We start from the raw sequence: 21,348 nt of genomic DNA, 5'->3' as shown, positions 1-21,348 counted from the left end.
CGTGAGGCGCGCCGCTTCCTGTGACAGCCTGCGGGATTGCCCTGCGTTTCTTTTCTGCACAGTCTAAATATAAGTCGGTGACAAACAGTCCAAATACAGTAGCAACCCAACTGTGATGTGGGGGTGGTGCTGAGAGAACAGCTCCGTCTCCAAAAGTCTCCCCCCCGCACCTCCTCCCTCCATCCTCGCCCCCCACCCCTCTGTTGGATCCGTCAGGAGGAGAAGGACGCACACGGAGAGAGTCTCAGCTCCGCCGCTCCTCTGCCTGTTTTATCATGAAGAGACAAAACGCCCGGACTCTCGCCCTCATCATCAGCATCCTCACCTACCTGGTGGTCGGAGCGGCCGTGTTCGAGACCCTGGAGTCGAAGCAGGAGAAGAGTCACAAGAGGAAGCTCGACGCCAGAAAGTACGAACTCATGCGCAAATACAACTTAACCAAAGAGAACTTCGAGGAGCTGGAGCACGTCGTGTTGCAGCTCAAACCTCACAAAGCGGGAGTGCAGTGGAAATTTGCGGGCTCCTTCTACTTCGCCATCACTGTGATAACGACCATAGGTGAGCAGGAGTTGGTTCATTCACATGTTTGAAGCATGTTAGAGCGTGTTTCATTGAGAGGAGCTCGGTGCAGGGCCGCAGACAGGATCCTAGAGGGACTGAGCCCCCTTTGTTACAGTCTGTGCAGCTTTGCATCATGTGAGCTGTGATGGAAAAGTATTTTTACTCAGGTGCAGTTTGAGGTACTTGTACTTGAGTATTTTAATATTTTCTGCTACTTTAGGGACTGTTTGTTACTTATGAGGGGGCAGGGTGGTGCAAAGAGGGGGCGGCATGTCAAAAAAAAAAAGTAAAGTAAGGCACTGATCTTTACTCAGAGGAGGGGGTGGCTGGAGTGTTTGTTTGTTTGTTTGTTCTGACCCTCCTCAAGCTACAGTAAAAGTGTGACTGTAAGAAAACCCATGACCCTCCCTCCACTGTAAATGAGTTATTAGATTTTTAACACTTTGATGTTTGAAAGTTAAAAGTTAAACACGATTGAATCTTGGAGTTGAGAAAAGCCTCAGCTTTTTGGCTCTTGTCGTGCATGTGGGTTAGTTTGTGCAGACGGTTTATTTTCGGCCAAATTTAAAATAAGACGTAGAATAAAGTGATTTTGATGAAATGTCACAACTTTAAACTCAGATTCAGTTATGTTTTTTTGAATTTTGTTTTTATTGTTTTACACTGATGGAAGCATTCGTCACACACGGTGTGTCCAGGGACCGTCAGAAATTTGAAACTCCAACGATAATTTCTGTTCTTCAGTTTCTGGCTGATAAATGGTCTAATTTTGGTGATGTCTAAAGAAGAAGCCATCCAAACCCGGGAAATAGTTTTCGGACACATCATGTGCGACGAACCGTCAGTTAAAAGACAACAAACAAGTTTGAGCTTAAAATAGTGATATATTTATTCAAAATCACTTAATTGTCATTTAGAATTTGACCAAAAATAAATCATTTGCAGTAAGGGACTGCTCTCTATTTATCAGAGGAGGGGTTGGCTGCAATGTGTCTTTGCTTTTATTTTTCTTTGTTTTTTTTTTATTGTTTTTTTTAATTTTGATCCTCCCAGAGCTCCCAATATTTTTCCATGACCCTCCCTCCACCATAAATGAGTTATTAGATTTTTAAAACTTACTCTTTGATGTTTGAAAGTTAAAAGTTGAAGATGAAATCCTGGAGTTGGAAAAAGCCTCAGTTTTTAACTCTCGTCGTGCAAAAAGTTTATTTTTGGCCAAACGTTAAATGAGACGTAGAATAAAGTGATTTTATTAAAAATCACTAATTTATGCTCAGATTTGGTTATGGTTTTTTGCGTTTGTTTGAAGGCATGTTTTCTTCTTTACATTTTTACACAGAACCAAACAACGCCAGCATCGTGTCGCTCCTGTGTGTGATTTTACACAGCTTTGGTTTGTTTTTTGTTTTTTGACGAACGCATTTGTTGCATACAATCTGTCCGAGGACCGTGAGAAATTAGAAGTTTATTTGTTTTTATTTGTAGTTATTCCTTTGTTTTATTTTTCTCCTTCTCCCGTCACCATCACAGGTCATCCAAAGGCTTTGGATGACCTGTGATGGTGACGGGGAGGGGAGGATTAGACAATAGGTTCATTTTTCCGTCTGGAGTTTAATTAGAGATGCACCGATCCAGCTTTTTCAGTTTCAATCCCGATCCCTATACTGCGGCTTTGAGTATCAGCTGATAGCCGATACCGATCCGATACCATGGTTGAGCTGAAAAGCTATGGACCTTTACATGTAGGAGAGAAAAGACTAGAGGCATCAGGCATTGATGACGACACAGCTCTTTCCTAAGATCAAATGAAACAAGATGCAACAGATTAATGAAATGATGAACTATTTATCTTTAACAAAAATAAACAATTGTGCAGCAGCAGTTGAAATAGTGTGAAATACCTCCACACAGCAGATTCTCTCCTTCGCTCCATGACGTGTGACGTAGCTCGTGTCGCAATAGATTTGAAGGGAAAGGATCTCCTGAGGTATAGGTTGCATTTTCCGATACCTGATCCATCTATTTTGATGATATCGGGTCGATATTTGATCCAGATATCAGATCGGTGGATCCCTAGTTTCAATAACTGCAAAATTTGCAAAACATACAGACACATATGGATGAGATGTGGCTGTGTATGTTTGGTTTATGATTAATACTTTACAAAAAAAACAAATAAAAGAAAGAAAAAAAAAGAAATTTAAAAATCGAATTATAATCTTTGGTTTTACAGTTTCTGGCTGATAAGTGGTGTCATTCTGATGATTTTAAAGAAATCATGCCGTCCAAACCCTAAAAATAGCTCATGGACACATCGTGTGCGACACACTTCTGCATCAATCACATTATTCTACGTCTCATTTAAAATTTGGCCAAAAATAAACCGTTTGCACGACGAGAGTGAAAAGATTTTTTTTAAACTTCAAGATTTTGTCTTCAACTTTTAACTTTCAAACATAGAACAGAATAGAAAACATCTTTACTGTCCACCAGGGGTGGAAATTTGTCTTCAGCTCACCAGACACATGAGACAACATGATAAAAAGCAGACAAATAGTAAAACAAATATCAAAGTCATTATAAAACACCTAGTTAAGAGTACTGATGACAGTTGTGATGAAGGACTTCTTAAATACATTTTCAGTTGCCAGAGGGACTCCGTAGAGCTAGAGAGAGGATGGAGCTATCTGCTAAGATACTCCTCTTCTGCCTCGTCCGTTCTGTAAAGAGTTGGGTCGAGGGCTTCTGTGGCTCGACATCTATTTTACCTGCCGTTGTCACAATCTAGAGAGTTTATTCTTGGATGTACAGTGAAGGTGACCGTACCAGACAGCAAGGTGAAATGTTAAAACACTCTCACACTAATTCTAAAATCTGCTTACTCACACTAAGGCTACTGAGTTTCCTAAGAAGAAGATCAACATCAAAGGTAAGTTTTAAAAATCGAATAACTCATTTATGGTGGAGGGAGGGTCGTGGACTTTCCTCTGGTCACTCAGGGAGGGTCAAGGAAAAATACCTGGAGCTTCAGGGAAGATAAAAAAAAACCTCCAGCCACCCCTCTTATCTAGAAGTAAAGAACAGTCCCTAATTACTTGTACTCCACTACAATTCAGAGCAGAGGTGTAAATTTATGTAGCGCTTAGATACATTATATAACAATACACCTTAAAACCAGTATATCGCTGCAACTCCAGTGAGAACAAGTTGGAAACAAATCAATTTATTGCACGCTTTTTAAGTAACATACATTTTAAAGTTTGGGTTTGGGGTTAAGGTATCAAGTCATTTCAAGTCAAAGGGCTCAGGTCCAAGTGAAGTCATGAGTCATTGGTGTTAAAGTCGAGCTGCAAATTTCCTCAGGTTGTGACTCAAGTCCAAGTCATGTGACGTCACAGGTCCACATCTCTGCTGCTTTGTCTCCTCTTGTGTATAATCTATATATTTATCTGCAGCTTCAATTATATAAAAATATGTATCGCAAAACACGTGTATCACTTACTTTACCTTTAGTACACAGAGCTGCTGCCTGGAAATGACGTCTCCTTGGTTTGTTAGTTCAACATGAATCAATATTTGTCCAAACTAATGTTACGTAAAAGATAAAAAAAAACAGTAAGGTGTTGATTTGTTCATGTGTCATCCCAAACACACAGTGAGAGATGTAATTCAGTTTTACTGAGCAGAAACAAGTTAAAGAATATTTTTCTGTTGCAGCAGACAGAAGATTTCTTCATCCAGATGGTTAAAAGAGTCTTTGAGGATGTTACAGCAGTCGGGGATTCAGATGTTTGTTTTTCAGAAAATAGGATTCTTAACTCTGTGATTGGAAGGGTAACAAAAGGCCTGTGACAGGCACAAACTGAGGCTACGTCACCCCCATACGAGGCAAACAAACACCCCTCAGAAATGTCTAACTTGCATCTAAAAATAAGGTTTGCACAAAAGTTATTTCAACATTTTTACATTTATTTAATTGTTAGAAAATATTTGCTGCGAATTTCATCTCCTTGCACAAACGTCTAAATTCTGTTTGAAGGCGTAAGTTCTTATTTTGGGTTAGTTATCGTATGGTTTCAGACAGCTTTTGGTTACTTGTAAGGAACCATTTAAAGGTGCAGTGCTGCCCGTGGCACAGGCAGTATAGGTGAATGCTGAGGACGCCATCATCCACAGGGGGCGCCACAAATGGGAAAAGGAAAAAAAATCAAAACGTTTATCTTTTACTATTTTTTAAATACAATTACTACTGTTATTTTCAAATATGACATGAGGCCACAACAACATAACTACACAGCAAAGCCTACTAAATAATAGAGAGGCCCTTTATCTGGGTTCCTGCCGCCCCCCGGGTTCCCCTCCCCACCTTGTTACACTTTACCTTCTCTCTGGGGGAGATGGGCGGAGTTATCTGACATCATGTGAACCCCGAAACACGCTGTATCATCATGTCAAAATGACAAAAGCTCTCCGACGCCCACTCAACGACCACGACACTACTGAGAGGAGGAGTGAATGTGGAGAAAAAGAACATGACAGGACAGGAAGAGCGCTCTTTAAGTTAGCTGTTAGCAGTTAGCAGCTAGTTATCATTACCTCTAAGCAGCCGGTGGACACAACCAACAGCTCACTGAGGTTGCACAGATTTACGTTGTGAAGTGTTCAAGCTCGAGTCAGTAAAAATGAGTACTGGGTGAGGGTAAATTAAAACGTTCTCATGATGTGTTCAGTGTAATCTTGTAAAATGTAGCTTTTGGAGCGAAACTTGAATAAATCAGCTGTTGGAAGGAGAAATGTGTCGATGTTTTCACAGTAATATAAAATAGATATTAGAGATGGATTATGATGTATTATATATTGTAAAAAGGGGTTTTGCTGATTTTCAAAAGGTGTTTTTCATGTGAAAGAAGGTTGTGTTAAAGGGGGAGGATTGCCTAGGGCACCAAATGTGCCACTGGTCCAGTGTGTAAAATGTGGGGGGATTTACCAGGAGCTGAATTATTCACAGAGGTCTCTCCCCCCTGAACAAAAGGGACCAGGTGATTTGAACCACTGAAATTGTGGTTGAAACAGACGACGCTTCTAACATGGGTGTCGACATTCAGTTAGCGGGATACCTGCATGTGAAGTGTTTTGCTCACAAGCTTAATCTGCCCCCTCAGAGGGTGTTAAATCTGCCCACAGTTCAGTCTGTCAGGTTTATGCAGCATTTCTGACAGGTGTTATGACGCTGTTGGTCAGTCTGTCTGCTCTGTGTCACATTTTGCTGCAGAAGTCAGATGAACAGACTGAAAGCACTACCTCAGGAGGTAAAACTGATGTTGACAAAGTTTTCCTTTGGGGAAATAATTTGCAATTAGAAAAAAAGGCAATATATTGCAATATATTTTATCGCAATCCTCAGCATATTGTCATAATGTCAAATTGTGAACTAAGCATGGTGAAAACATTGTATCATGGATCCTCTGGCGATTTCCATCCCGATTAGAAAACGTATCCATTTCTGTTCTGACTTGTGGCATATTTGTGGGTTGTTTGTCCGTGACTCAGTGTTGTTGCTGCCTCTCTGTGCCAAGACCCCCTAGAAATAATTTATTTGAATAACTGTATTTCCATGAGGCTTTCCTGGATAAATAAATTAATAAATCAAATGCCAGAAATATAATTTTGGTGGAAGAAAATAGATTCTGTCATTTATTTTTCTTTCTTTGGTTTAAAACAGTCAAATCTAAAAAATACTGAGTAAAAAAAAATCAGAATCAGCCTCTAAAAAAACACCAGGTGTAATTTGTGTAATTGTAAAATGGATTTAGTGGGAGTGTGTGTTTGTGTCCTGTGGATTTAACTCAAACAACAACTTTGAAATAATCATTCTATTATCAGAGTTTGATGTCAGGCGGCCTCTCCACATCACAGCTTCTCAGACAACATATAAAAACACGGACACGCTGTCTGAACTCTGTGATGTCTTCTCCTTCAGGTTACGGCCATGCAGCGCCCAGCACCGACTCAGGGAAAGTGTTCTGCATGTTCTACGCCCTCCTGGGGATCCCGCTCACGCTGGTCATGTTCCAGAGCCTGGGTGAGCGGATCAACACGTTCGTCAGGTACCTGCTGCACCAAGCCAAGAAGTGCCTGGGAATGCGTCACACTGAGGTCTCCATGGCAAACATGGTGACAGTGGGCTTCTTCTCCTGCATGAGCACCCTGTGCGTGGGGGCCGTGGCGTTCTCCCACTGCGAGGGATGGAGCTTCCTCCATGCCTTCTACTACTGCTTCATCACGCTCACCACCATCGGGTTCGGAGACTACGTGGCTCTGCAGAGGGACGACGCGCTGCAGAACGACCCTCGGTACGTGGCTTTCTGCTTCGTCTACATCCTGATGGGGCTGACGGTGATCGGAGCGTTCCTGAACCTGGTGGTGCTTCGCTTCCTGACCATGAACACCGAGGACGAGCGCAGGGACGCCAAGCAGAGGGCCCTGATGTCCATCAGTAAGCCCAGAGGAGAGGTGGCTCGTCTTCTGCCGGTGTCAGCCTCGGCCTCTTCCACGCCTGTAGCCGACGACCCAACAAAGGGGAAGGATTTAAAAGGTGTCTACACGGAGGTGCTGCACTTCCAGACTATATGCTCCTGCCTGTGGTACAGGAGCAAGGAGAAGGAGCAGGGCTCCATCCCCAACATGATCCCTCAAGAGCTGACGTTCTCTGATGCCTACATGCAGCAGAACAGTAACTGTTCTCACTACATGGAGCCTGGATCAACAGGCTGCGTTTGCAGTCCACGTCAGTGTTCAAGCATAAGCTCCATAACAACGGGCCTACACATTCTCTCCCCGTTCAGGATGTTTAAGAGACGCAGCTCCGTATAGACTTTCAGTACTGCAGATTCACTACAGCACAATGTGTCTATACTGCCAAGTGGACGGCAGAGACTTGGCAGTCCTCACAGCAAAGACGTGACTGCAAGTTTGTGGTGCTATAATCCCAGCAAACATTAGGACGAATGCGGAAGGGAAGAGCACAGACAGTACTGTAAACAGTCTCACTCAAATATGTGTCTGAGACAGCGTCGTATGCACGGCTTCAACTAAAAAGTCCTATGTAGGGGTGTCCCGTGTGACAGGGGAAGTCATCCGTGTCACTACATGTGATCATGCTGCAGCGCGTGAGGTGCTCAGTGTACACAGCTGCAGAGCGGCAGATCAGGTGCTGCACGAGGATGGTCACAAGTTAGCAGCATCGCGATAAACATGTTGAGATAAAATACCTGAGACAACAGCTCCACAGTAAACTACAATTTCAGTGTTTTTGATAATAATCTCAGAGGTGCTGATTCAACAAAGGGGTCATTCCTTAAAGGTCAACACGCAGGATTGTTGGTTACAGTTTGTTAACACACTCGCCATTGAAAGTGACAGTAAACGCCCCAGATTCATTTTCCCTTGGTGTGTCACCTCACTGTATTTGAGTTTTTTCAGCACTTTGTCTCAAGGATGTTAGTGTGTCTCCCCGGACGCAGACTGTGGCTCCCAGGCCTTATTTATACTCAACGTTGAGATGGAGGCGGACGGAGCCTTCTGTCCGTATTCTGCATTCATTTCATCCATATTTGTGCACGTTTCCTGGAAGCTTGCAGATACAGATGAAACAGAGCAGCAGCACCAGATATCGTGGGGATTCTCCGTCCACATGTTGAGATGAAACGTTATATGGCCTCACAGACCGTCTACAACGCTGCCTCCGTTTAACGGTATAATATTACGACCTCCACTACTGTCGCCTCGTTTGTTGTCTGAAACTTTTGACTCCGCCTCCTAGTGCCATCTATTGGCTGTATCGGTGCCAACATAAAGGACACATGGAAGTATGAAGTCTTACAATGTGTTTTCATATGTAAAGAGAGAATAAATGAGCCTTAAGTCTGCCACCTGCTGACTATTTCGCCTCGCATTCTCACTTCCTTCCACTATCTACATTATTTTAAATCCCCTGTGCCACGGTAAACAACAACAACCTCTGAGCTGTCAACTTCCGCACTGAAAATTGCACGTTTTGACCAATTTTGGGTCATGAAATAAGGCATGCCTGCTTTGTTCTTTTGGAAAATTATTGTGAAGATGTACAGTGAATCAGACAACTCGTGAACGCACCTCAGAGAAGCCCAGACTCCGTCTCATGCCTGATGTTGATCTGTTTCAAGACACAGTCAGTCGGAGTTGCCACACTTTTGAAATGTGTGCAGTCAAATGAGATCTGAATACGATACTTTTTGTGCCAGGGGTTTGATCTCAGCCCGCCTCAACTCCCCACTGAATCAGCAAACTTTCTTTTGCCGCTGTTCCGGAGCATCTGCCTGGTTTGCATGAGCTAACACAGCAGCAGCGCGAACACATCGACACTGAAACTCTGTCGTTCAACCCCTTAAAAACGTAACGTTAGCCATGTGATGCTAACACTTTGCCCTGTCACTGTGTGTGTATTTTGCAAGGGCACTGCATCCTGCACTTAGCTCCGCCCAGGACAATCGTGAATCAAAAACAAGCCAGAGCATTTTCCCTCCTGTAGCAGAATGATAATATGGTGACACCAGACCTTTCTCAAGCACAGACACAGCGCTGTGAAGTCAGGCCACGCATGACTACTTGGAGGCCTGCCGCCTTCAGTCTGGTGCCTGGTCGCTACCTTTCCATAAAGCCCTGACCTCACCTGAGCGCTGTGGGGGAACACGCCAATAAACGTCCCGGACATGGAAAATAAAAAGCAAAAAGAAAATCCAGGCAGAGAGCAGCCACACTGAGAGTGAGTCATACATGATGATTGAGACAGACGTGACCTCTGTGCGAGACTACACATTGTTTTTTAGGAAAATCCTGCAGAGTGAAACTTTAAAGTTGTAGTTTGTGGTGTTTCTAGACGTTTCCCTTCAGAGTGTTTGTGACTGATGCAGCTCCGACTCAAAGTTGCCCTGAAAACTTTCTAACAAACTCATCAGAGCTGCGTTGAAGCTGACACATGCTCAGGAACTCAATATGACTCATTTTCTGTGTTGCTGCCTCTGTTATTGTGCTGGTGCATCAGTCACACACCTGCTGCATTACGTAACGCCACAAGTGGAAAAGTTCAAACAACCATGATGACATATCTCTAACACAGTTTTGTACGGTGATGACAAGTACACACTCTGAACACACACTTCACTGGATTTGTGTAACGACACGACGAAGCTCGTGAGTCTACATCAGCATCTCTGACACTCAGCTGAACCTTTGACCTGAGCAGCCTGGTGTTCACTGCAGCGTTACTGTACTGTGAGGTGTGTCTGATTGTTGGGTACATTAGTCACCGTTTGACTCTGCTGGGTCCAGAAGTCGGTCCAGAGCAGGTACTGTTCTCCTTCATAGTGTTTCCACTGTGGTGCTTCTGTCCGTCCTTCAGGAACCAGAGCAGATACTCACCAATCATCCAGGTACTTGTGACTTACAGTTTGTGCACTATTAAAGGAGTAGTTCAACAGTTTTGGAAAATATGCACATGGAGCTGGAGCTAGGAAACAATTAGTTTATCCTGGAAACAGGTAAAACAGTTCGCCTGCTTTCTCCAACGTTAAAACTTTAAAACTCACTCATTAACACAATGTGTTGTTTGCTTAAAGGAAATGTTCAACATTTTGGGAAATATGCACTTGGTGCACAACAGCCTGGCACAGTGACATTCCTGAATCTTGTCGTCATAGTGATGTTGCCAGACCAGAACCAGGCCAAGTGCTGTTTGAAGAAACTGTTGTTTGGGGGAGAGAGAGAGGGGATGACATGCAGCAAGGGGCCACAGGCTGGACTCGAACCCTTCACCTTGTACATGGGGCGCCTGCTCTACCACTAAGCCACCGACGCCCCGATAACCATTGTTATAATATCCCAGACAGAATTTTGTGGTTCCCAACACGTTCTGAGAACGTTACAATGCAGTGCTCCAGGGTTATTTTCAGCGGGAAGTTTTCTTTTAGTTCCCAGAGTGTTCTTCTTAAAAGTTGGGTAACGTTCTCTAAAAACATCCCAAAAATGTTTGGTGATAATCTTATTTAAAAAAAAATAAAAATAAAATAACAATGTTACAGCTAGCTGTTTCACCCTGCTTCCAGTCTTAATGCTAAGCTAGGCTAACCTAGCTTCCCAGCTCCAGCTCCATAGGCTAGGTCAGTGGTTCCCAACTGGTGGGTCACAGTCCAAAAGTGGGTCGCAGGTCCATTCTGAATGAGTGACTCATGAATGTGTCAAGTTTTTTTTAACTTTATTTTTAAAGTACAGTGAATTTGCAGCATAAGCTTTTATTTTGAAGTGCCGTTTCCTGTTGCAGAGTGAGTGAATAACAGACAGCTACTTAACAGAGACAGCAAACTGGCTTCACGACATTACCAAACACACGTATGACGGACCAGTTGGGAACCACTGATCGAGGCTTCTTAACAGACACGAGAGTGATATCAATTTTCTCATCTACCTCTCGACAAGAAAAGAAATGAGTGCGTTCCCCAAAATGTTGATGAAGTCTTTTAAAGCTAACTGTCGGTCCCTCTAACCGTTAGCCTTCCATTAATAAACCTGTCATCACTTAACTTTGTGTTCCTTGTCAGAATTAGAAAATATGAGTTTGTGGTTCTACTATCATGTTTTTGGACTGAATGCATACAACTATTTTATTTTATTTTATTTTATTTTATTTTATTTTATTTTATTTTTTGTTTTGTTTTGTTTTGTTTTATTAGTTCAGTTTGGTGTTATTTTAATTATTTTTAATCTTATTTTAGTGTAGTTTTTTATAGTTTAGTTTAGTTAAGTTTTAGTTTTAGTTTATTTTTTTAGTTTTAGTTTAGTTTAGTTTAGTTTTTATTTATTTATTTTTAGTTTGGTTTAGTTTATTCTAGTTTAGTTTAATTTTGATTTATTTTTTTAGTTTAGATTTATTTTATTTTATTTTTTGTTCAGTTTAAATTTATTTTATTTTATTATTATTTTTGTTTAGTTTTGTTTAGTTTAGTGACATTTTATTTGATTAGTTCAGTTTGGTGTTATTTTAGTTTTTTTTAATCTTATTTTAGTTTAGTTTTTTATAGTTTAGTTTAGTTAAGTTTTGGTTTATTTTTTTAGTTTAGTTTAGTGTAATTTAGTTTTATTTTACTTTAGTTTAGTTTCATTTCGTTTTATTTTATTTCTGTTTTGTTTTATTTTATTTTAGTTACATGTAAGCTTAGTTTAGTTTAGTGTGATTTAGTTTTATTTTACTTTAGTTTTTTTTTATTTTAGTTTGGTTTAGTTTATTCTAGTTTAGTTTAATTTAGATTTATTTTATTTTTTTAGTTTAGATTTATTTTATTTTTTGTTCAGTTTAGATTTATTTTATTTTAGCTTAGTTTAGTTAAGTTTAGTTTAGATTTTTTTTTGTTAATTTTTAGTTTAGTTTGGTTTATCCCCAGAAGACATAGAAATGGCAAAATACAGTCAAAATTGTCAATACATTTTAGATACTACAATTCAGTAATTATTCACCACACAAGTATGCAGTCAAAATTTAAATATAAAGTAATTGTTACACTCACAGCATGAACAACAGTTTCTAAGAGTGATCAACATTGTTGTAAATCAAAAAATTTTTTACAGCAGAACATTTCTAAGTCTCTTTTGTACAAAGACACAAAGGAATCCAGTAAAAGAACATTTTCATTCCATAAACAAACTTCATGATATTAATACTTGGTATTAGGGACATGATGGCGCCCCCATCCCACACAGAGTGACGTACGTTCACATTCTCTATAACAGGAAACACTGAACAACACAAAGTCTGAGAGGATCAAAGTATTAACAGTCGATCACAGTAAATGTTTGGGGTGTGACTCTATTATATTTCTCTCCACTCTGCTCTGTTGACCTGAAGGACGATGAAGCTTCACAGACTCTTGAACACATCAGACATTCACACGAGAAGCGTGCAGAGCCGTTTGAATCACATCTGGATCAAACAGCTCACGCAGAGTATTTTTTAGGAGCAGTTTGTGGTGGCAGATGGGAGGCGGCTTTCTGTGTTTGGACAATGGATAATAAGCTGGCTGTCAATCACAGATAATTACGCCACAATAGACTCAGTCTCTGTGATTGACGGCAGAGGAAAAAAAATCCACCCTCAGATACTATTCCTTGTATTTCTGAACCTATTCTTGGTGTTTAGTGGTGTATTTTTTCTGCAGGCGACACAATGTGACATCACGCAGAGATTATTTCTGGCAGCTGCACATGAGATCAGTTTTGGTGTCAAATAAAAAAGGAAGAGGTCTGACTTAAGTGCAAGGATAGAAGTCGTGTCAGCAAAATGCACTGGAAGCATCAAAAGTAAAAATTCTGTAAAAAGTGAGTGTGATATTATTGTGTGTAACAGTGTGAGGTTGTTGTGACTGATGCATTAGATGTTGCTGGTCGAAGTGGAGCCAGTTTTAACTGCTTTACATAGAGCTCAGTAGTTTAGTCCAGTGGTTTCAAGCCATTCTGAGGGTTCATGTGATGATTAATGGGGCAGGAAATAAGACGAAAACAAAGCTCAGCTACATAAAGTTGTATTAATGTCCTAATATTTGCTTTTTGTGAACTAATTTAATTTATTTAGTCATCAGTCGTCGTTTAATTGAAGACATCTGAGCATTTATAAGAGTAATGCCTCTTTTGATAGAAGTGCTAACAACTCATACACGTCTCAAATGTGACAAGAGGCCTGAGGGATGTAGTTTTTGTTTGTTTGTTTGTTTGTTTGTTTGTTTGTTTGTTATTTTAAATGTCCCTGCAGCAGCGATAGACCGGAGGCATTATGTTTCCAGGTTGTCCATCCAGCTGTCCCATTCTTGTGAATGCAATATCTCAAAAAAAGCCATGAGTGAATTTCTTAAAATTTGGCACAAACATCAAATTGGACTCAACGATAAAATGATTTGAATTCTGTGATCAAAGGTCAAAGGTCAAGGTCACTGTGACCTTGCATCTGTCTCATTCTTGTGAACGCAACATCGCGAGCACCTTGAGGGAGTTTCCTCACATTTTAATGTATTTTAATTTATTTAATTATTATTATTATTATTATTTTGCAAGGGGTCACAAGCCACTTTAGCAGTTTTTTATATTTTATGTGAGATAAGATAAGATAACCCTTTATTCATCCCACAGCGGGGAAATTTGCACAAGGTTGAATTGGAGGATGCAGACATCATTCTAGCAAGCTAAGTGAGCGCTCTTCCATTTGAGCTTATCCTCCTTTAGGGATGTAAAGGATAATGTACAGGGAGCAGGTTGCAAAATAAACCACAGGCGTCCTGTATGATCAGATCCATGGCAACAGTCTGCTGCTCAGAAATACCAGAATGATGTAACTGAGTTTTCAACAAAGCTGTGTAATAAAAGCTTATTGTGTTTTAAATGACGAGTCTTAGAATGAAAATGAAAACGTTGGTTACGTCGTCACCAACCACTTTTCTTAGGACAATCCCCGTTGGAAAAACAGTGACGGGGCGCTGAATCACAATCGGTAACAAAACCTGTTGGTCTCAAACGGTGGTCTGCAGCTTGGCAGATGTCTCGCTTAGATATTATGCCGCCCACCATCCTCCACAGTCAGCACATACACTGCGTCACAAGGACGTCAGTTTCGTCTCAACATTGAGGGGCGCGGGGGGTTCAGGGGTCTGCAGGAAACTTTGAGCATCAGACATTTACTTTACTGCATTCTGGTGAATTTTCATCCACAAATTTATCATTGAAATGTCTTTTTTCAAAATAAAAGTTCTCTGCTACTTAAATGTTTTATGGGGGACAAATGCACCTGCTCTAAATATTCAAAGAGATGCGTCCTCTGCGTTGCCCCAAAATCTCCATCTTAAACATTATGATTTGTGTGAAAGTGCAAATGTAACAAATTTGTGGTTTGCAGAAACGTACATTCCCAATATTCTGGTTACCAGGCTGATAAATCACAGGTCTGTGATATTCTGAATATCTGAAGGTGGATTTTTTTTTCTTTCGGCTTTCACCAATTTGCCATGTTTGGTGAAAACACGTTTGAAGCATAACGGACATAAAAATGAGTGCCAAACAATATTTGATCAAGGTCTGGTGTCTCATTTATAAAACAATGCGTAGCATCCAAACTAAAAATGTGCATACAGACAAAAACCAAAAATGCACAGCAAAAAATATTTTCTACAATCACTGTGTCACCAATATCCTGTCTCCAAAATGTTTGTAAGCATGGGTCAAAGTTTCTCCCACCAAGTCTGTTTGTTACATCACAACTTTTGCGTGAAAAGTGGCGTACGCCTCTTTCAGACCTGGTTTATAAATGAGACCCTGGTGTCTGCTGATAAACTGATCTCGTCTCTGTTCATGACACGGACCTGTTGTGATGAACATGTTGAAAAATAAGAGTACTGTCTGCACATGATAACGGATGATGACGCTTCTGCTTTGACTTGCTTCTAACAAGAAGTGACCCAGAAAACATCAGCCTACTGTACATTATATTTAAGTACTGTATTAGTTTTAAAGTAGGACGACGTCTTGTTGCACCAGCGTGAACAGGTTCCTCTGTTTCTAGCTTGGCAAAGAAAATTGTTTTTAAAGATGTCAGGGTACAAAGTCGTACTTGAACACACACAGAGTACTTGAAATAATTGTTAGAACATTTTTTAACTTGCCACGGGATGTATGTACAATCGGAATATTAGTTTCAAAGTTTCAAATAATATTGTACTATTTGCTGAAGTAAAGAAAAGAACACCCACAGAAAACATTAAAAACGTGAATATTTTACCCAGAAACTGAGTGTTTGTGAGTTTTAATGTTGTTTTTCGTGACGTCCTGATCAGCAGATAACCACCTTAAATGACTTATGATTCACAGAGCAGGTGTATGAATTTCTTGATACCATGTAAGCGCTGTAAGATGTGGTGGTGTGATTTTATCATCTCCATGCTGTTCATGAACATGTACAGTGTGAGAAAAGCCTGCTGAATGTATAGAAATGACTGTTTGGACCAGATGGTGTCCCCCTGGGAATTCTGACTGAAGTCCAGTTCCGGACAACCTACAGCAGGTTAGTCACGAGCAGGAAAGTATGGCGGTGTCTCATTGTGTCACAGTTTGTAGCAGTATGTATATTTGTTACATGATCCAACACATCGTCAGGTGGTGCAGCGAGCAGGGGGTGGACAAAATAGCAGAAACACTTTAAGACAGCAAAATTTGCTGCAACTAAAGATACTCTGTGAAAGAAGATACCACATTACAAGCTGCGCCAAGCACTGATATATATATTTATATACACTCACTGGCCACTTTATTAGGTACTGTACACCTGTTCTGCTGCTCATTACCGCAAATGTCTAATCAGCCAATCACGTGGCAGCAGCTCATTAACATTTAGTCATGTAGACATGGTGAAGACGAACTGCTGAAGTTCAAACGGAGCATCAGAATGATGAAGAAAGGTGATTGAAGTGACTTTGAACGTGGCGTGGTTGTTGGTGCCAGACGGGCTGGTCTGAGTATTTACTGGGATTTTCAGCACAACCATCTCTAGGGTTTACAGAGGATGGTCCCAAAAAGAGAAAATATCCAGTGAGCCAAAATGCCTTGTTGATGCCAGAGGTCAGAGGAGAATGGCCAGACTGGTTCAAGATGATAGAAAGGCAACAGGAAGTCAAATAAGCACTGGTTCCAACCAAGGTGTGCAGAAGACCATCTCTGAAGCAACAACACCTTGTCCAACCTTGAAGCAGATGGGCTACAGCAGCAGAAGACCACACCAGGTGCCACTCCTGTCAGCTAACAACAGGAAACTGAGGCTACAATTCACATGGGTTTTCTCACCAAAACTGGACACCAGAGAGCCTCAGTACTTCCCCCCTATTTACATGAAATGGTTCAGTCCTGCCCCCAAACCAGGTGCAAATGGTGCAGACCTTTCTCACGGCAGACATTTTGTTATGGTGGGAAAAGCACAGGTGTATTTAATGACATTAAAGATGTGAACTGCATTTGATTTAGGGGAGGTCCTGGTATCGTGCATGCTGGTGCACACTTAAAGGAACTGAGCCATTGTCAGTGTTATCAGTTTCACTTGTGCTTTTTTAATATGACGAGTCAAAATGTCTGCTGGGAAAAGGTGTGAAAGGAGTGTTTTTGGAGCTGAACATCATGTCTCAGGAAAAAAAAAAGCTTTATATATCCATGCCAAAAACAAAAGGAAAGAAAGGAGAGGAAAAACATGGCGACAGTCGACCTTTGTCGCCCAGTGTTTGACAAAGAAAGGTGAGTGTCGTCAGGGAGTGGTGGAAATCAACCTTTTGGTCGATTGTCAAATAGGCAACGTTTCCTCCCCTAATTTTAGTCAATATCTTCACAGAACAATCTGTGTTTACGTTCTGCTCCTCTTTTAGCGTCATTTAATCATTACAGATGCAGCTTCATCCTCAGCAGCCCCGTCTCCCTGTACCTCCTGCTGTCAATGAACCAGCCCGACTCCCACCTGAGGAACAAGGTGAGCAGTATTGTGTTGATAGCAACTGAAATTTGGGCTATGATGTAAGTGATGGAAGATTTTTTTTACTTCAGTAAAAGTAGAAATACTATGATCCAAAAACACGAAATCCCCGGGGGAAAAAAATGACAGTCGTGCTCCTGTTCTCCGGAACGGGCAGTCTTGTTCCTCCGGATCATCCATTTTAGCACTAATCCAACTCAAAGTATTAACAAACTGCAACGTTTTTAATCAACGTTTTAAATTTGGAAATAGACAACTTTTCAGCTAGCTTACAGCATTAGCTAGCGAGCTAGTGCACTCGGTAGTGGAACATTTTTCTGTTTCTGTTTTAAACAAGCAAATGTGAACGCAAGGCAAATGTTGTTGTTTTTTTGCAACAACGATCGTTGCAATATTTAGCAATCTCTGTCCATACAACACAACTGAGAGTCTGAAACTCACGTATGCCCACGTCTAAAATGATGGCTCTGAAACTCGCACACGCTCATGTCTAGATCCATGGCTCTCCGGCTCTGCAGGTGGATGTTTCTCGCTTTAACTGTGAGGTTACAGTCAAATATAATAATTTTACAGGAGCATACTGCTAAATAACAGTACTATGCAGACATAACGAGATCACAGTATACAGCTGTAATTTCACAATAACTTGCTGTAAAAGCGATGCAACTAGTAGCCAGTAATTTACTGTAAATGAATTTTACGGTGTAGGAACATCCGCTTTATTCACCGCCACAGTTCTCCTACACGCTCGGCAGACAGGAGAATTTGCAGTTGGTTGCAATCTGCAACTTCACCACTAGATGGCACTAAATTCTACACAGTAGTCCTTTGAATAAATAATAAATAGAGATGAACTTGAGTTTAAATGGAGCTTTTCTCACCAGTTCTTTCTGGGAAAATTTCCAAGAAATTATTTACATAGTATGGACCCATTAGATATGTGTGTGAGAGCTATATTTACTTCAATACAAATTCACAAGCTATGAGTAAGGTTCTATTAAGGTCTTAAATAATCATTTTTATGACTGAATTTTGAGGTAAAAGGAGGACAGACATCGGTTGCTTGTATTTCTGCTGTCTCAGCACCAAAATAATAAAATGTCTCAATGGATAAATTTTCAATAATCAGAGTAACATGTGCCAAACACAGCAGGACAAACCACACATCAGAACTGGACCTTATTAGTCTTTAACAAATGTATATTTACCACATGGATATTGAATTGCTTTGTGATTGTGTTTCTGCTATTTTGTCCTTTCATGTTTTACACTGGTTATGTCAGGCTTTGTTTGCCTGTTAAGTTTTATTTCTGTCATAATTTATTGTGAGGTTTGGACTTCACACATGCACTTGTCTTTATGTTGTTGTCTGGAGTCCAGCTGCTCTCTGGGGAGTAATTTCACTAACTGGTTATTTGTCTCTCAGATGGTCAGTCTAGAAGGGTTAAATATTGTGGGTAGAGTTCATGCATCACAACAGGGGTTCCCAACAATTTTAGCTTACAAGAAGCAAAGATTGATTAAATTTTCCTTACACACTGAAACATTTCAGATGCTGAAAGACTCTATATTAAAACAAAGCAGCAGTAATGCAGGAAAAAGCAGCAGTGATGAGCCCAGGTTCAGGAGACTGTAGCTCCAAGAACAGAACGATAACATCAGTGTGAGCGAGCTGTCAGGACTGTATCTCATTATCAAAATTTGCTTGCCACTGCAACATCCAACCAGCTTGTAAGGCCTGGCCGTGCGCCTGTGAATCTGCCTTCAGTCGTTAGATGTGCACAGAAAAGCAACAGAAGGAGGATCCATCCGACAAATCCCTGTATTGACCCCCTGCGGCTGGAGCATCTGCTGTTTTCTACTTTGGCCTCAGACCTGAGTATCTATGTCAAAGACAAAAATAGTTCCTCTGAGAAGGTCAGCGATCGCATTACGTCACTCGCTTTATTCTCTGTTTTTAGAAATATTCTGGGAGGGTTAAAAGTGACGGTGTCTGTCACATATTTGTGTCAGTTTATGCTGAGTGTTAAAGTGCATTTGTGTGTTTTTTAATTTCATGTTTATTTATTTTTTTCCCACCACTTTATCTAATTAATTTTACTGAATCAAAGCTTTGTGTAGGACTTAGGGGGATATGTTGGCAGAAATGGAATATAATATAATATCTTTAGTGTATAATCACTGAAATAAAGTCGTTGTGTTTTTGTTATCTTAGAATGAGACGTTTATATCTACATAGGGAGTAGGTCTTTGTCTACAGAGATCACCATGTTGCACCACCATGTTTCTACAAAAGCCCAGAACGGACAAAGCAAACACTGACTCTAGTTTCACCTCTCGTCCAAGAGGCGCCTCAAATATAAGTAGAAGGTGGATTACATGAATAATGCATAGTAAATCAAAGAAGAAAATGAGAGACAACGACCCTATTTCTCCCCTGATTCACTAAAACATTTTCCTAAGGCAGGGGTGTTTCTAGGATTTGATTATATTGGGGGCTCAGCCCGGGCCTCTGAAGGGGGTCTGGCCGGTCCTGCCTTGGGATTTATTTATTGTTTCTTTTTATGAACAAGCTCTGTTTTGATGCTTTTTGCCCTCTAGCACCTTATTCACCCTTAATTTTGTTTAAAAATATTAATTTCTAGATTTATTATGAATCGTGATGTTAAAAACATTAGTAGCTTTTAGTAATTATTGTACAACAGGTAGTTCCGACCAAACAATCTGACTGGACAAGAGGCATTAAATGAGTTCTGATATACAGTATAACAGCACTGGGACTTGTCACTCTGCATGTATCACTCCGCTTTACAGCTGTTCTGAGCCATTCATTGTTGTGGTAACAAACTTTGCACCAAAGAGGAGCATATCTCCACTAAAAACGTTTCAGTTAAATAATGAATGGTCGTCAGAAAAGGAGGAGGGGACGGAGAGAAGCCTGAATACTTCACTGTAAAACTCCAGGTATGGTCACATGACATCAGAAGATGATGCAGCGTGCTGATGAAGCTGTTAACTCATCATCATCACAGGTAAACCACCTAAGAGACTGTCAACAGACTGATTTCACTGGTCGATAAATAAATAGAAACACACAGATGTAGCCGACATGACACACAGCAGCTGGGCTGTGTTTTAATGTAGATCTAGTTTACACAGAGCAGTGAGCCAGTGTGCAGGGATGATTGTGTTGCTTGGCAACAGTCCAGGCCTGGTCTAGGTGCAGAGCTATTTGCGTGGGCGGAGCCAAATAAATCATAAAATAAACAAACAAATCAGAACCTGTTGCTGCTTTTTACTGACGATAAATGGCACTTGTAGAACTGTTGTTTGTATAAAAGCAAAATCACACTTGAGGTCCTGCTGATATTCAATACACTAGCACTCCCTGTCCTGTGATGTTGCTTCAGTGCTGAGTAGAAACAGAAAACTTTGCAACTGCCATCATTAAAATTTAGAGGTTTTGAGGTACTCGAGTATTTTTACTGTATGTTACTTTATACTTGTACTCATCTACATCTCAGGGGGAAACATTGTACTTTTTACTCCACTACATTTATTTATCTGCTTTAGTCACTTTGAAAACTTAGATCATTAATATAAAATACAATCAGCTAACAACTGATGATGTATAATTATAGATGAAACTACCCGGCAGTATATTAAACAAAGGGAGACGAGACTTTTGGTCATTCCACTTTCTGTGCGCACCTGTGGGGCACTTGGACACGTGACAGGATCTGAAAGAACGCATTTTTATAGGTGGAGGCATCAAAAGCTGCGACAGTCATGGCTTTTTACATTTTCACCGGGTTTAATCACAGAGTTCTCCGCGTCATGACGCCTGACAGTTTGGGAACCCTGCAGAGTTTCCCTCAGAGGAAACGTGTGTTGTCTGGGACGTGAGTCTGAAATTATTTTTAAACAGTCTCACATCCACTTGCGTTCAGATTAAATGTGGAGCCTCGTTTAAAAAAGTTGACTCGCAGCAGTTTGGATGGATTCAAGTCTGACAGGAACAGACAGCTCTGAGAGAGTTTTACGAGACACACATTTTGTCTTGGAGCTGTCTGAAGTGTTTTCAATGTGTCCTGACTTCATCTTGTGCAGGGCCGCCAGGAATTTTGGGCCCCATGAAAAAAAATCACATTTGCCCCCCCTGCGCAGCTGTTGTCACCAGTCTCTAGGACCTAACTGACCCATTAAAA

The 21,348-nt window shown here is 40.8% G+C and overlaps 1 protein-coding gene across 1 annotated transcript; it reads left to right on the top strand.

Moving 5' to 3' along the window:
- Nucleotides 1-208: 208 nt before the first annotated feature.
- Nucleotides 209-11,575, top strand: kcnk3b (potassium channel, subfamily K, member 3b). The gene is made up of 2 exons (XM_050062835.1): nt 209-558; nt 6,542-11,575. The coding sequence occupies exons 1-2, from the start codon at nt 276-278 to the stop codon at nt 7,432-7,434; spliced, it is 1,176 nt and encodes a 391-aa protein (XP_049918792.1). The 5' UTR covers nt 209-275; the 3' UTR covers nt 7,435-11,575.
- Nucleotides 11,576-21,348: the final 9,773 nt, after the last annotated feature.

Source organism: Epinephelus moara, chromosome 14 (assembly GCF_006386435.1).
Source record: "Epinephelus moara isolate mb chromosome 14, YSFRI_EMoa_1.0, whole genome shotgun sequence".
NCBI lineage: Eukaryota > Metazoa > Chordata > Actinopteri > Perciformes > Serranidae > Epinephelus > Epinephelus moara.
Note: the sequence above shows the minus strand (reverse complement) of the source record. Positions and strands in the feature narration are given on the sequence as shown.

Coding starts and splice junctions, on each gene's coding strand:
- kcnk3b (XM_050062835.1), top strand. CDS start 276: ATGAAGAGACAAAACGCCCGGACTCTCGCCCTCATCATCAGCATCCTC. Junction 559..6,541: donor CACTGTGATAACGACCATAG/GTGAGCAGGAGT, acceptor CTTCTCCTTCAG/GTTACGGCCATGCAGCGCCC.